The 14,407-nt window shown below is 39.4% G+C and overlaps 1 protein-coding gene across 2 annotated transcripts; it reads left to right on the top strand.

The window, feature by feature from the left end:
* The first annotated feature begins 841 nt into the window (after nt 1–841).
* LOC140948175 (uncharacterized) lies at nt 842–7,385 on the top strand. 2 transcript variants are annotated; one of them, XM_073397404.1, is made up of 3 exons: nt 842–975; nt 4,919–5,604; nt 6,436–7,385. In XM_073397404.1, exons 2-3 carry the CDS (start codon nt 4,927–4,929, stop codon nt 6,724–6,726), a joined length of 969 nt encoding a protein of 322 aa, XP_073253505.1. In that variant the 5' UTR covers nt 842–975; nt 4,919–4,926; the 3' UTR covers nt 6,727–7,385. The 2 variants fall into 2 exon arrangements, with proteins under 2 accessions (XP_073253505.1, XP_073253500.1); XM_073397399.1 differs by having other exon boundaries at nt 846–975; nt 4,913–5,604.
* Nucleotides 7,386–14,407: the final 7,022 nt, after the last annotated feature.

Below are 14,407 nucleotides of genomic sequence, written 5' to 3'. Positions count from 1 at the left end.
GCTCTCGGGAAAATGCAATACTCCCAGGAACATTTAAAAACAATGGTTTATGCAAAATTTGGGGGGCAAACAGAGTGTATTATGGGGAATTCGAAAATAGAGAATTCACGTTTTTTTGCTTCCAAGTTTCGATTTTGGTTCGATTTTTGCACACCTTTTCCAGGGTGCCCTTAGTGAGTTATTAGATTGTAAAATCTGAATCCAGAACGCTTTAAATAGCCTGAACATATTTGTTTAAGGACGAATTCATGAAAGGAGAAGGTTTATAATGTTGATGAATATTTTATACGTCGAGCTTGTAAAGATATTGTGAACAACTAATAATAGGTGATTATTTGGGGGTCCTGTTGTCTGGAACAGTTCAGATAACAATGCCCGAGGATGTGAGAACATGGATATCTATTTATCTATCTATTATCTATTTATTTAATTTTTTACTATTATTTGATTATTAGGCAGGTCCACATCAGCTTTAATTAGTTGCCTGTATTCTGACCTGCAATATCAAATAAACTCAGGATAGTCAAGCCTCTTTAATACGGACACCAAAGGGACAGAACCAAGTCTCCGCTTTACAGAGGTGTCCATATTATAGAGGTAGGGAATGTATGATTTTTGGCATTTCTGGGACCAAACGAACTGTCCGTAATAGAGGTGTCCGTAAGGAGAGGTTAGATCGTATGTATGTAACCTCAGCCGAGAACAGATCGTGCCGCACTCCCGTCACTTACCATTTGACAAGGAGGGCCTGTTATTGGATAAGACAGCGGCTGGTCAATATGGTCAATCGTGTGTTTGATTGGAGAAGCAAGGTGTTGTCAGGAATTCTTCTTAACAAAGGGTGCAGTTAAGACAACGTACAGAATCACCACACCAGAAGCTTGAATAGTGGTGCTGTGACGTGGAGAACACTTGGTTTATCAAGTCAACTGGCATTACAGGTGTGGGAGCTCCTTTTTTGAGGGTGAACTAGAGGTGATTACACTTATTTAAATGTTCTCTCTTTAAGCTTCTCAGTACTTTGAGCAAAAAAATTCTATTGATTAACAAGCCCTAATGTTCAAATTCATGGTGGGTCATCAAACGTTGCCATTGTTTATTGAAAGGTAGCAAAAGTTGTTGCTTCTTTGTGAGGCGCTTAGCTCTAGTGAAAAGATAGTACTTGTGTTCTCCTTGTCAAATGGCTTGCCGGATAGATAAAAACACCAGTCGGGTCTTCTAGTCGCCAAACAAGGGAGATTTTCTTGGCAAGCAAAGAAAAATACTAAATTGATATTAGACATAAGGTTAGGATCATGAGCAAAATCAAATACTTTTAATGGTTTGAGGTTTTTACACCAGGGGCTCATCTAATCATTTCTTTAATCATTTCTTTTTATTGTCTTGGTATTCGCTCTTATTTTCACTGTTTTCCTGTTTTTTTTTTTAAGACCCTTACTGCTTGTTTCTAAAATGACTTACAAATAATGGTTATGCATGATTGATTGGACCATTAACACTACAGTCACACGAAAGCCTTTTTTGTTGGTATAAAAAAGTGGCTCGATAGGATTAATTTTCCAGGGTCAATACCTCCAAAGTTTGAGCATAAACTATAAACAAAGATATGGACAAATTACCACCAACGTTATATCAAGCAGGGGCAGCCAACGAGAATACAGTTCAAAACCACTTAAACATAGCATTGTTGAACGTATTTTAGTATTTAAACGGTAGATATAGGCATATTTTTATCCCTTGAAAATTTTTCATCTGTTCGGAATCCTTAGCTGAACGTCTAGTACTCCGAAAATTATAGGGATCAAAACTTGCCTTTTCGAAAATTTCAGCCCGAAAAAAGGCTCCCGAAAATTCTAGGTCACCTTTTTAGGGTAAAAATCCGTTAAAAATGGGCAATTCTACCATTTTTTAGATGTTCGAAAATCCTAGGAGAGGCAGGCAAGCGAAGAATTTTACAATAAATGTTCCGAAAATTCTAGATCTCCAATCGTCTTCCGAACAGATATTTTCCGAAAATTGACGTTGGGTGCCCCTGGTTATATTGCAGAAAGATGAAAATTTGTTATGATATGGGTTGCAATGACATCGGATTTGTCATAGCAACGAAATGACACCATTCCCTATTTTACTTAGAGCAGTATTTCTCGTCACTGGCAACTGTTCTTCCAAAATCGTTCCTCCAAAAGTCGCCTCAATGTTAGTGAAGTTTAAGCGAAATCTGTAAGAGCGTTATCGAGATAACGAAATTATGTGTTTACAAGTGAGAGCCTCTCATTATTCAGGGCTATTGTCTCCAAGTTTCATATTTTCGCGCACAACGACAGCTAGCATATTTCAAATGCAAATTTAAAATGCCTTGTTAGTTACTGCTGTTCACGACGTGAAAATGATACTTGGAGACAATATCCTTAAATATTGAGAGGCTTTCACTTGAAAAGACGAAACTTCAGATAACAAATTATCGAATTGTAGCCTTTATTTTACTGCCTTACAATACATCAATAATCTTGAAACTAAGAGTTCATATAAAAGGACGGTTGATCTCGATTCTTAATTTTTTTTAAAAAAATCTATCGAACCGTTAAAAAATTATTTGCTAATTTGTTAGAGTACGCCGAAATGTTTACAGAACCGCTAACAAGACACACTGACAAGAGTGCCTCGATACATACTATAAATCATAACGTTCTTTCCAGCAATCGGCTGGAGCTATCTCCATGATCTTTCACACGTTTTCAAAAAGATTGAAACTGCCTGTCAAAAGCGCTTCGTTTTCTACAGATAACAATCGAACATCAGGATTGTCCATTTTTTACCGTATTTCTAGCCATAAAAACTTCTTCCCAAAATATCTTGATAACTCTATAACAGATTTCGCTTAAACTTCACGAACATCGAGGCGGCTATTGGAGGAGAAAAAACTCCCGTGAACGATTTTGGAATAACAGTTGCCAGTGACGAGAAATACTGCTGCAAGTAAAATAGGTAATGGCGTCATTTCGTTGCTATGACAACTCCGATCACAGTCATTGCAACTCATATCATAACAAATTTTTATCTTTATATAATGCATGCAACTATGGTGGCAATTTTTCCAAATCTTTGTTTATGGCGACGTAGCTTATGCTCAAACTTAGGGGAGGTATTGACACTGAAAAACTGTATCGAGCATCCTTAAAAGTTGCCAACTTCAAAAATCAACCTTTTTCGCAGCAAAATAAAATCAGAGCAACCAAAGTAGACTCAAAGTAACAAATCTAGTCATCGCGAAATCTTTTTAAAATATAAACAAACTACATCAGAAAGACGAAAGACAAGAAGTATTATTTCATCCAAGTGAAAAAAGAAAACGAAGAAAGTAAAGTGAATCAAGAAACACTCATAATAGTTCCGCCATAAAAACGTCCACTTCATTTTTTAAGCAAAACATTTTATTGCACTGTATAGAAGCGTTTGTTTGGGGGGAAGGGTGGGAACGAACCGAGTAGCTTGAACTATACTTCTTATAAGCTCATTTATAGTAAGGGACTCCAAGCCACAAAATTACTTGATGCAAAGGGTACTGTTCCCTGCAATGTTGTTTCCTAGTTTCGCTAGGAAATAAGGTTAATTTCCTTGAGGAAGGTAATGTGAATAAAAAATCGGAAAAAAAAAACTTGGGCAAAGCGAAGTGATAATTATAACAATCCTTACTGACTCCGCTCCGGCTTAGAATTCTTACAAGACACATGTTATTTACCATAGATTAAGATAAGAGGACAAGAAAATTAAGTAATTGGTTTGAGCCAAAAAATTAAAGGAACCGGGATATTTTCCGGTTAGCCCCGAATACTATTTGACTTCATTTTGATAACTAAAAGGAGGAGCAGGGGGAGGAGAACTGAGCCTGGTAAATTATCCATAGTTACGTTTCAGTTCAGTTTAGTTTCTACTCAGTTTTCTTGGAGTATTCTTCTGACAGCAAAGAAAAGAAGAAAAATGTCCTCAGGTCTTTTAGGTGATCAGGAATATCGTGCCAGAGATCTATCGCCTGAAATGGCAGTTTAAAACACGACAATTATTACAGAAATTTTAAACATGATAAACGTTTCGTTGCAGCTAGCCATTCACGTGGTACAAAACCGCCATGCCGGAGAGCAAAAATTGCACTAGGACAAAAAAGACATACATAATTTTAAATGACAATTTCCTTTGTTTGTCTTGTCCCAGTGCGACTTTTGCTCTCCTGCAAGGCGGTTTTGTACCACAACATTTTGCATAAGGGCCTATTTAGGGCCTGTTTACATGGAGGTGGGGGACCCCAGGTAGGTGAGGTAACCAGCTTAGGTGGGGTAACCCGCCTGTCCATATGATTTCTCATTTTAATTTGATCACGTTTACATGATAGGTGGGGTGACCCGCCAAGGCGGGTAGCCATGAAGATGGGGGATCCCAGGTAGGTGAGGTAACATGTGTCAAGTTACCCCACCTAAAATGTAAACGTGATCACATTAAAATGAGAGATTATTTGGACAGGCGGGTTACCCCACCTAAGCGGTTTATCTAACCTTCCTGCCCCCCCACCCCCTCCATGTAAACAGGCCCTTAAGTTTCATTTTCCAATACTCAAGGGACGATTGTTACTCCCAAGAGAAAAATGAAAACAATGTTTATACAAAATTTTGTGGGAAAAACAATTGCCTTACTGGGAACGTGTGCGTCTTACTGAACATAGCTGTACTGATTTCCTGATTGACTAGTCACACATCCTACATAATAGAGTTACGTACCCCTGCGCACTTAGAAGGTACAATAAGCATACTTATAATTCATCGTTATTCATCTTTCAATGAAAAGAGGCGACAGAATATATAGCTGGCTTTATCTACTGGCAGAAGAATGTAGGTCACTTTTGATTTAATTTTCCCTTTAGTTACAGCTACAAAAATGTACCAGTCAAGTTCAGACGGCATGAGAAAGATGGATAAAATGGCTCTCTGTCTTATGTTCCTCTGTGCAAATCTCTTCGCGTTTAATGCTGCCAATCCCGGATATGAAGATACAGATGACGATAATGGTGGACACTCTACCGAGTTCAGACCCATGGGGTACGAATGGAACATCGCAGAACTCGAATACGGCCCTGACATGCTCAAAAAAATTTACTCGCTCAGCAAAAAACGGTCTGCCTTCCCGATTGGTATCAGGGCCATCGGTAAAAAAGGAGAGAAAGTTGAATTTGATGCTGAATTTTACAAGTTCTACAAAGCTTTACCTGAAGTTCTGAAAACCTTGCAAGCACGCCTTGAAAGCGTTTTGAATGACAACGGTATTATTGGAGTTGTGACTGGAAGGATCAAGAGTTTGTCATCACTGTCGACGAAGATGGAAAAAGACGGAATAACGGACTATCGCAAAATAACGGACATTGTAGGCGCCCGAGTTACTTTTCAAACCATTGATGATATTTTAAAGTTCAAGAAGGCATATGTTGAAGCGTTCAACAACACTGTAAACGAGATCCGATGCTATGGTATTTGTGGACCAGCGATTGGCAGCGTCGATCAACGCGAAAAAATTTACTGGCCCTGGAAAAGTTCCGGCTATCGTCGTCTTCATTTCAAGGTGTTTTGCTATGTATTTTAAGGTGACAGCCTGGTTAAAAGCTTGTTTTCAGTTTATTCCTGCCCTTTTCTTAAATGTCTTGCCAAGATTTCATTCAATCAAAAATGACTCCATTAAGTTGGAGCCCTTGGTTCAATAACTCTTTGAGAATTTTTGGATGATTTTTCGAATGTTTTTAATGTATACAAAGTAGGGGCGATGTTGAAAATTTTAAAAATTGGAAAATGTTGGATTTGGGGTTGTTAAAGATTAAAATAAAAAAGTGAATGATTAGTTGCCAAATAACAGATAGCCCACCACCACAACAAGATGCCTCTGATCCCATTAGCGGACTAACTGAATTATGTGTACACCTTTCCTGCCATAATTATTTCCTTCCTAAATTAACATCATCACCAGGATGCGGCCTTGATGTATCCTTTACTTAGAAAATAAGGGTCATCTTGCAATTCTTATTAATTTATTTTTTTTCCTCTCGTTTGCCTCTCTGACCGAGGAGAAATGGTGACTGGTAAGAGGTAACACTATACCCAGTAACAATACTATAGGTGTATGCAAATCAATGTGTGGGCTTGAGCGGAAATCTTGCCCCATTCGTCACTAAAAGCCTGCACACCATGAGTTATTCAAAATTTGGATCTCTTATCCACTGGATAGTGATTTATAGGGTGGATAGCGCTGTCCAACTTTGCAACAATTTGTGCCAGCTCCCTTAACTTTAAACCTTTTTCATAAACTGAATCTCAGGCTGCTCAATTGAACTCCCAAGCCGCAAAGCGGCCTGGAAATGTCTGAGTTTGTTTTATAATTAATATGTTTTCACTTTTAAAGGTAGCACTCCCAGAGGTTGATACAGCAGGAGAGGTTCAAATGGGAACACCATACATGACGCTCTGGGCAGACTGGGGACATGACGTAGTTTACAAAGGGCCTCCACGCTTTACAGAGAACGAGAATGTCAAGAAGTATGCTCAGAGGTTGGCCAAATACTACATGATGCTTGATGATATACGAAATGAAATGCTTCCATCATGTCCCCAAATTTTGCAGGAAAGTTTGAAAGAGTCCGATTCTTCTCTTAATGAGTGCTTATTCTGGAATGACCTTCGCACAAATATGTAGTAAAAACTGTAATTTTCTGGTGTTGGCTCTTGGTGTTACTAATACGAAAAATACAATTTAGCTAACGTACATGTAACTCGCTGAGTAAAATAAATTGTCGGCAACAATGATTGGATAGAAGTGGATTTAGTTTTGTAAATGATAACCCCTGGATCGCGAGTACGCAGGGCGGTACAACCACATGATGAAAAATGGCTTTCTTACCGAGAGAAAAATTCAGGGGAGGTTCATGTCTAAAGGTCTAATTATGGAGAGCGATCGATTTGCAAATTTACCTTAGATGAATAGGCGCTTTCAGTTGCAGCATGCCATTCATCGCGTGTGTTGCAATACGCTATTGCATATTCACAGCCTCGTACCCAGGCCTGTTCGCGCTATCCGAGTGACCAGAGGAGGCTTGGAACTGAGCGCGATAGCGCGAGGCGAATTTTCCCGACAAGCTTGACAGGTGACGTCACATCCGAAATCGCCGAGTACGACTGGGAACGAGGCTGGCATATTCAATTAGCCGACGATTGTTTAGATCGTTATTCCCAATACGGACCATTCTTTGTTCACATTCAGTTAGCTGTAGATCACGCTTAAAATTATTATTCATTGTGCAGTGTAACTTTGTAGTGAAAACCGTTAGGACGCTGAATAAACTTCGCTCGTCAAAAGTTGTCTTGTCAGGATATTTCTTCATGCTGGAAGCAGAAAGTACATGAGGAAACAACGTGGTACTGAACCGCCTTGCTGGAGAGCAAGGGATGCATAGAGACAAGACAAACAAAAGGCTTCCATCATTTAAAATAATAGTTTCCTTTGTTTGTTTTGCCCCAGTGTGGTCACAGGTACCTCAAGCTCACGAGTGAGAACCGTTGCGTAACAGAAATAATAATGGTTCGTATGGGGATTTAAGCGATAGTTGCTTAGGGGTCAAAAATATTAATAAAGATGCATCTGATCGAATTTCTTACCTTGTAAATTAATGGGCAGCGTTTTCTTGACATTTTTGGTCGTTTCAGGGCGATTCCAGCGAGTTTTAGTTCTGCCGTTATATGGTTATCTTTATTACTGTTTTGACCCCTAATTAACGATCGCTTAAATCCCCATATTAACAAACCCTTATGATAGAGACCTTTAGATTCTAAGACGAGTACGACTACAACTACAAGATTTCCTCAATACTAAGTAGTAAGCTCGCGTAAGCCAGCGTCATTTTGGCGCGAAAATGTGATAGTCATCCTTCATTCCAGGGGCATCCAACGACGGTTTCCTCCTACACACATTTAAAACACTTTTTAGGCTATCCAGAGAACTTTTAGATTTCTAGAAATGCATTTAAAGCGGCGCTATAAAATTTGTATCTGTTCAGTCATCCTAGGGCAATTTGAGTCTGTTCGAAATTATTAGGGCCCCAGTATTACTTTCCCGAAAATTTTAGATGCAATTTAACGTTTTACGAAAGTGAGATTTTTCTAATTCTTCTCTACATCGCATTTTTGAATCCGAAAATTTTTAGGTTTCCTCTTTACTACGAAAAATAGCCAGCCTGGGGAGTAAAATGTGAAAAATTAAACTTAAGAAAATCGTAGCGGATTTATTGGAAAAGCTTCGAAAATTGTATATGAATGGAACAGTCATCTAGAAACTTTTAGCCGTCCTCAAGTTCTAGGCAATATTTGTTTCTCCGAACAGATATTTTACAGAAAACAGTCGTTGGGTGCCCCTGTCATTCTGCTACGAGTTTTAGCAAGAATGTCGTGTTAGCGGTTACTATAAACTGCTAAGACTGTTGTTCATGCTTACATAACCTGGCGTTTAGATTACTCTAATGCCCTGTACTATATGGTCTTCCAAAGTATCTGATTGATAGACTTCAATTTGTGCAGAATTCAGCAGCACGCCTTGTTACCGCGTCGAGAAAGCGTGATCATATTACACCGATTCTTAGGCGTTTACACTGGCTCCCTGTACGCTATAGAATCATTTTTAAGCTATTGTTAGCGGAGCTCCCGGCAGCGGAGCACCATGGGTAAGAAAATTTGGTAAACTATCCATCCGAGAAAATTTGGTTATGACGTAGCGTACGCCCGCCCGTACACACACATCATGTAAGCCGATGTCAAATGTCACAATAGATCTTGCACAACTTGACTAGCCTCTTAGTTATGTAAGCCATCCGTATGAGTACGATTAGATTGACAGCTGTAAAAATCAGACATCCGCTGACAATTATCACATGACCGTCTCGCGGGCTCAGATAAAAGACCAGTCGTTTTGCCCCTATATATAAGGTGATATAATATGTCACACTTACCAATTCAACATAAAAACGAAACTACGCCGGGCAAGGCTGTCAGTTGGCTGACAGTCGTTTAAAGTTACATTGGCAAGCCAAATTAAGGTCAATTGACAGCTGTCAAAATGGGACATGTGCAGACCTCTATCAGAAAACTAATAACGAGGGCTCAGGCTCGCTCAGGTACACGATCTGGCATTTTCCACTACATGCCGGACGGAAATGTCCTACTCACACTCTTAGTCTGTTAATTCGAATATTCGCCATCCTAATGAAGGTTAATTGACAGCTGTCAAACTAGAGTATACGCTGACCATCATCACCTGAGTGGATCGCGGGCTCATTTTTTGCATCTATTGAGGTCACGTAGTGTTTAAAGTTTTGCGCTGATATTTTATTTGATCACGGGCTCAATTCGAAGCCCCATAGCTTTATAGAAAATCTATCCATCCTAGAAAATTCGGCAATCACGTGACCGTACACCGACCACCCGACCTTCCGTCCGTCCGCACCACAGGCATATTAATGTTTAATCTCACACTTTCTAGCTAGTTTGGGAGCCTGCAACCTGATATTGTACATCCAAGTTTTGATTAATTTACAGCTGTCAAAACCGTGTTTCTGCTGACCGGTATACGTATCGCCAGACTGTATCGCGGGCTCAGGTATCGACCCTCTGAGTTCGAGTAATATTTTGAAGGTATCCGCTGACAAGTTGCTACTTTTCAAATGATCGCTGACTCAAGTTCAGTTTTTTTAAAATGCATATGAAATAAGTCGTGTTTCATGAGCCGCACTTTTAAAATGTTGATTTCGAACTGATCTCGGACACGAAAATTCAACCGGCTTTTACATTTACATGCAGGGAAGGCAATCGCTTTTGACTTTTCTCACTGCCACGCGTTGATCACGCTCTACGTCCAATTTAAATGTTCTGATTGGTCAAAATTTGACAGGTGAGTTTATGCGGAAAATTTATGCAGCGTCTGGAAACTTGCTTGCTGATAGCTGGAGCTTAGAGAGTTTTGTGTCATCTTGTGATGTTTTAAACTGTCTTTTTCTACTTGGTGTACAAAATGAAATACAGCTGCTATCAAGATTGTTTTGTAATTCGTGGTTAGTTTGTATATTGCGCTTTTTGTTGACAAATGCACCGCTTGTCAAAGTCATTGGAAATCCGATTTTGGATGGCATCGTTTTCAAAAATGAGCTTACTCACTTGCCCTTGCTTGAGGCGGAAGAGGGTTGAAAAGTCTCAAGCGATTCTGGAACACTTGATGACCTTCAGAAGCAGCATCTCGACTGGTAAGCCTGAGCCATTATTGTTTTTGATGTGTTTTTTTTCGGTTTCCTGAAGTCGAGCGTATGGTTTATGCGGCTTAAGTTAAAACACGAGCAATGATCTAGCCTACAATAGTATCAGGTTTAAAAAGCCTTTAGACATTTTTTGACCCGTAAATTCAAAGAAAAGGTTGAGAAGATTAATTAGTTATGATTTTGGCTGTAAACAGAAAGCTCTGAGCGATTTTCTTGCCTCGAGTTCATCTTGAAAAAGAGCGAACACCGGGAAGCCGGCTTAAAACATAAATAAGCTTATGCTTGCCTGACTCATGATTTTCTGAGACACTTTACTCTCAATACTTCTCTTCGTGAATGAAAATTATTGTCTCTGTACATGTTTCACCGAATTAAACTTATTTTATTGATTGTTAGTAGTCCCTCTCGCAATTTTCATCGGTGCACCGGTTGTTTCCAGTCGAACATAAACATCGCATGCAGGAATACTCAAAACGCCGCGCGTAAATATCACTCGCTTTTAAAGATTACACATAACAAAATCTTACACAGTTTAATGAATAAAGGGAAATGAAACCTAAACATAAAAATTTCTCTATCATGTTGAAGCGTAAATGGTAACTCTATTAATCGCACTGCAAATTTGGTGCCTGTCAAAAGTGAGAACCCGTCCGGCTGGCCGAAAAGTGATTTTGGGAATTTTTTTTATCGTTTTCATTAAAAGCCCAAAATTATTACCCTGCATATCACATAGGACCAGATTTTTCTAACAGAAAACGTTTTATAATTCAATGCTATAATTTGTTGTGCAAAGGAAGCGCGTGCTTTGATCGTCGTGGATATTGAATGAGTGCAAATTCTCTTACAAAATTGTAAAAAACTGCAGAGTTATAGGTTTAAATAGGGCAAAAAAGAACAAATTCTGTCCGAGGTCTGTGTACTGTTTACCTGAGACGTGATGAGAAAAAGTATGTTTAAAAGGCTGGTTTACACGCCACCAGATTCGTCGCCAAGATTTACTAGTAAACTAAACTTGTCGAACACAAAAAATCCGGCCTGATTTTTATTTTGGCCACTCTTTTAGACAGAGGAATGCAACCTGTAAATTGGCTGCCACCAAGGACTATCGTGGCGCGTGTGTTTCTTAAAATTATATTTCGGGGTTGTCCAATTATCCATAGTCTCTCTAATGGAGCAATGTTGGAGAGACTGGTGAATGCCACATTATGATGCTACAGCTAATGCAAATATAATACACGAATAGGTCTATTTGTTTTCCAGGCCTAATCTTCTGTGATCGAACATGATTGCTATTTTTCGGTGTACAAATAACTTGATGTAAAATTTGTTTCACTCTTGGACGGTCAAATTCTGATTTTTCTCTAAAATCACTCAGCCTTTGCCTCAAAAGTCAAATGAATGTACCCTGATCTGTGGACTACAAGTTTATTGTTTGATTTAAATTATGAATTTATTAACGCGAGCTTCGCTTTTAGCCCTGGCTAAATCTATATATTACTGACTTATAAGGCTCTAAACGGTCAAGCACCTAGCTACATAAAAGATCTGCTGAAGTATAAGAATTCGGGCCGCGTATTACGATCTTCAAACAAGCATTTGCGTGATGAGCCCGTGGCTAAATTTAAAACCAATGATGATGGGGCATACTCCTTTGCTGCTCCATAATTGTGGAATAAGTTATCATTAGACATCACTGAGGCTATCATCGTCAGTTACTGTATTAAAAACTAAGCTTAAGACATATCTGTTTACGAATTCTGTTATTTTATAATTTTTATTTTTAGCCTGAATTGTATTGAATAATGTAGTTTTCTAAAATTAATTGAGAGTTATGGTATTGTAAAGCGCCACGGACAATTAGTCGAGTATGGTGCTATATAAATGCATTTTCATTTTTCATTATTTTGCGGCTAGCAGGTAACCTAACCTCCTTCAATCAAGATAACAGGGCTAATTTTTTATGGTGAAAAGAGATGTACAATGAAGCCATCCGGGGTGTCTACTATTTGAGAACACGCGAAAAAACTTTCAGTTAAATCTCGTACTCGTAGTCGTTCTCGTCCTAGAATCTAAAGGTCTCTAATGTTTCCCTTACGCAACAACGATTCTCACTCGTGAGCTTGGGGTACCGGGTATTTGTAGTGCGGCCCGGCTCTTGTTTTTCAACCACGTATATGACTACAGTCGAAACTCCATATGCGACCACCTCTCGTAAGTGACCACCTCACATAAGCGACCACTCATCCAAAACACCAAAATTTTCCCAGTCAAAGCCTTACAGTTGATTTTCCATTGTTTTTAACATCTTGTTAGCGACCACTTGACGCATTCTTTGATCTCTGTGTTCGCTCGGTGTGCACTATGCTACTTAGAATATAAGAGGAACTTTAGTGACAACATGGAACTACACATGTCGTTTCTTAGACATTACATGCAATAAATTATCTTCCATAAAGTAGATGTGCTTGTATCTTTTCTTGGAAAAGGCGCCCTGTGGTTCGAATCTTGTAAATGACTACCTCCCGTAATCGACTACCCAAGGCAAAGGCTGAGTTGTACTGGGAGCTTCGACTGTAGCTGCAAAGAGTATAAACTGCCCTTACGGTTTGAATCTAGACAAGGCGAGAATTTCTGAAGCATGAGTCTGGAATCAAGAAATTGGTAAATGGCCGAAGCAGCATTCCGTTTAGTTGGTACCAACAAGCGACCAACTCAAACATTAAGTTTAAACAGGTGTCCATCTCCTGGATCAAATTTAAGAAATTGTAGAAGTTTTTCGACTGGAATTTCCAAAGACTGTGTTCACGATTAACCTTCCGTCCCGAATTTACGAAAATTTCAGTCAATTGCAGTGGTAGCGGTCGAAGGCTCCACGTTAGCAGTTCACTCGTGATGTAAAAAGCGATACGAAAAAAACACGCAAGGGCTGGGGAGAGAGAGGCTTGTTTTATTTTCCCGACATCCCTTCTATCTTCTATTTAGCATCAGACTAAAAGAATGGCTGATCAACTGTAGGAGGAGTCTGCTGTTCTGAAGCAGATCACTGAATTCTATGACCAGCAGAAGCCTGAGAGAAATCACCAGTTATGTAAAGTGAACATTGAAAGGGAATTACGCTTAAATGCTGACCAGGAAACTTCTATACCCTCGGAAGTACAAACTGTTCTGCCTTTAAAGGCAGCCTTTAAGCGAGGCACCTTCTACAAAGAATGGGAATTTTATTCGATGTCCGATTTTCAAGAAAAAATTCCAATTTTAGGTTCCCTCACACATGAAGCCTTATCGCTGGCGGGTATGTCGCTTTATTTACACTGACTCAAAAGCTTAGCCTGGCTGTGGGTATTTAAATTACCAAAGGGAGGAATAAAATGCCATTCGTTGACATTTCTTTAATTTAGGTACAATGATAAGGCTGATATGTTTCGTTTTTCAGAAATTGTTCTCCTTTAATCAGAATGACTTTTGAAGGTCATAAAGTTAAGATGATCTATGGGAAATAAACAATCAAATAATTTCAAACCGTTAGTCGGTTCAATCTCTTTCCCGGCTTACAGGGTGTCCCAAAAGTTCCTTCCTCTAAGGAACTGTGCAATAATTATCAGGAAGGGGGGGTCCTAAAATGAGCTTCACCAAAGGAAAAATTAGATAGGTCCCCCCTCCAGCAGCGTCAAGATTAGCTCTGACCCCCCCTCACGTTCTCTCAAAATTATGATGTGCCCCCCCCCCTTCTCTAACCCGTACCTTTATTCACCGTACTGCAACGCATTCCACTGCGTCGCCAGGGATGAAGAGCACCTCGAAACTTTGTTCTTCATAATCGTCAATTTCCGAATCGTCTGATTGTTCATTATCTTCTTAGAGTTCGGAACTGCTAGATTGCTGCTCATCCGGGTTTTCTTTACCTTGAGCTTCCCCAGCACCTAGAACAAGAGCTACGAGTGCTGCTTTCCCTCCGCTGACGGGTAAACCGTGTTCCTTTAGGTAGAGTTTCAGTTTACTTGCAGAAAGCGAGTTGACTTCAACCTCGTCGGACCATTTAATGTCTGGAAGTTTGTTCCTTTCCGTTACCCGTTTTTTTGC

Source organism: Porites lutea, chromosome 1 (genome assembly GCF_958299795.1).
Source record: "Porites lutea chromosome 1, jaPorLute2.1, whole genome shotgun sequence".
Classification (NCBI taxonomy): Eukaryota; Metazoa; Cnidaria; class Anthozoa; order Scleractinia; family Poritidae; genus Porites; species Porites lutea.
Note: the sequence above shows the minus strand (reverse complement) of the source record. Positions and strands in the feature narration are given on the sequence as shown.

Coding starts and splice junctions, on each gene's coding strand:
- LOC140948175 (XM_073397404.1), top strand. CDS start 4,927: ATGTACCAGTCAAGTTCAGACGGCATGAGAAAGATGGATAAAATGGCT. Junction 5,605..6,435: donor ATCGTCGTCTTCATTTCAAG/GTGTTTTGCTAT, acceptor TCACTTTTAAAG/GTAGCACTCCCAGAGGTTGA.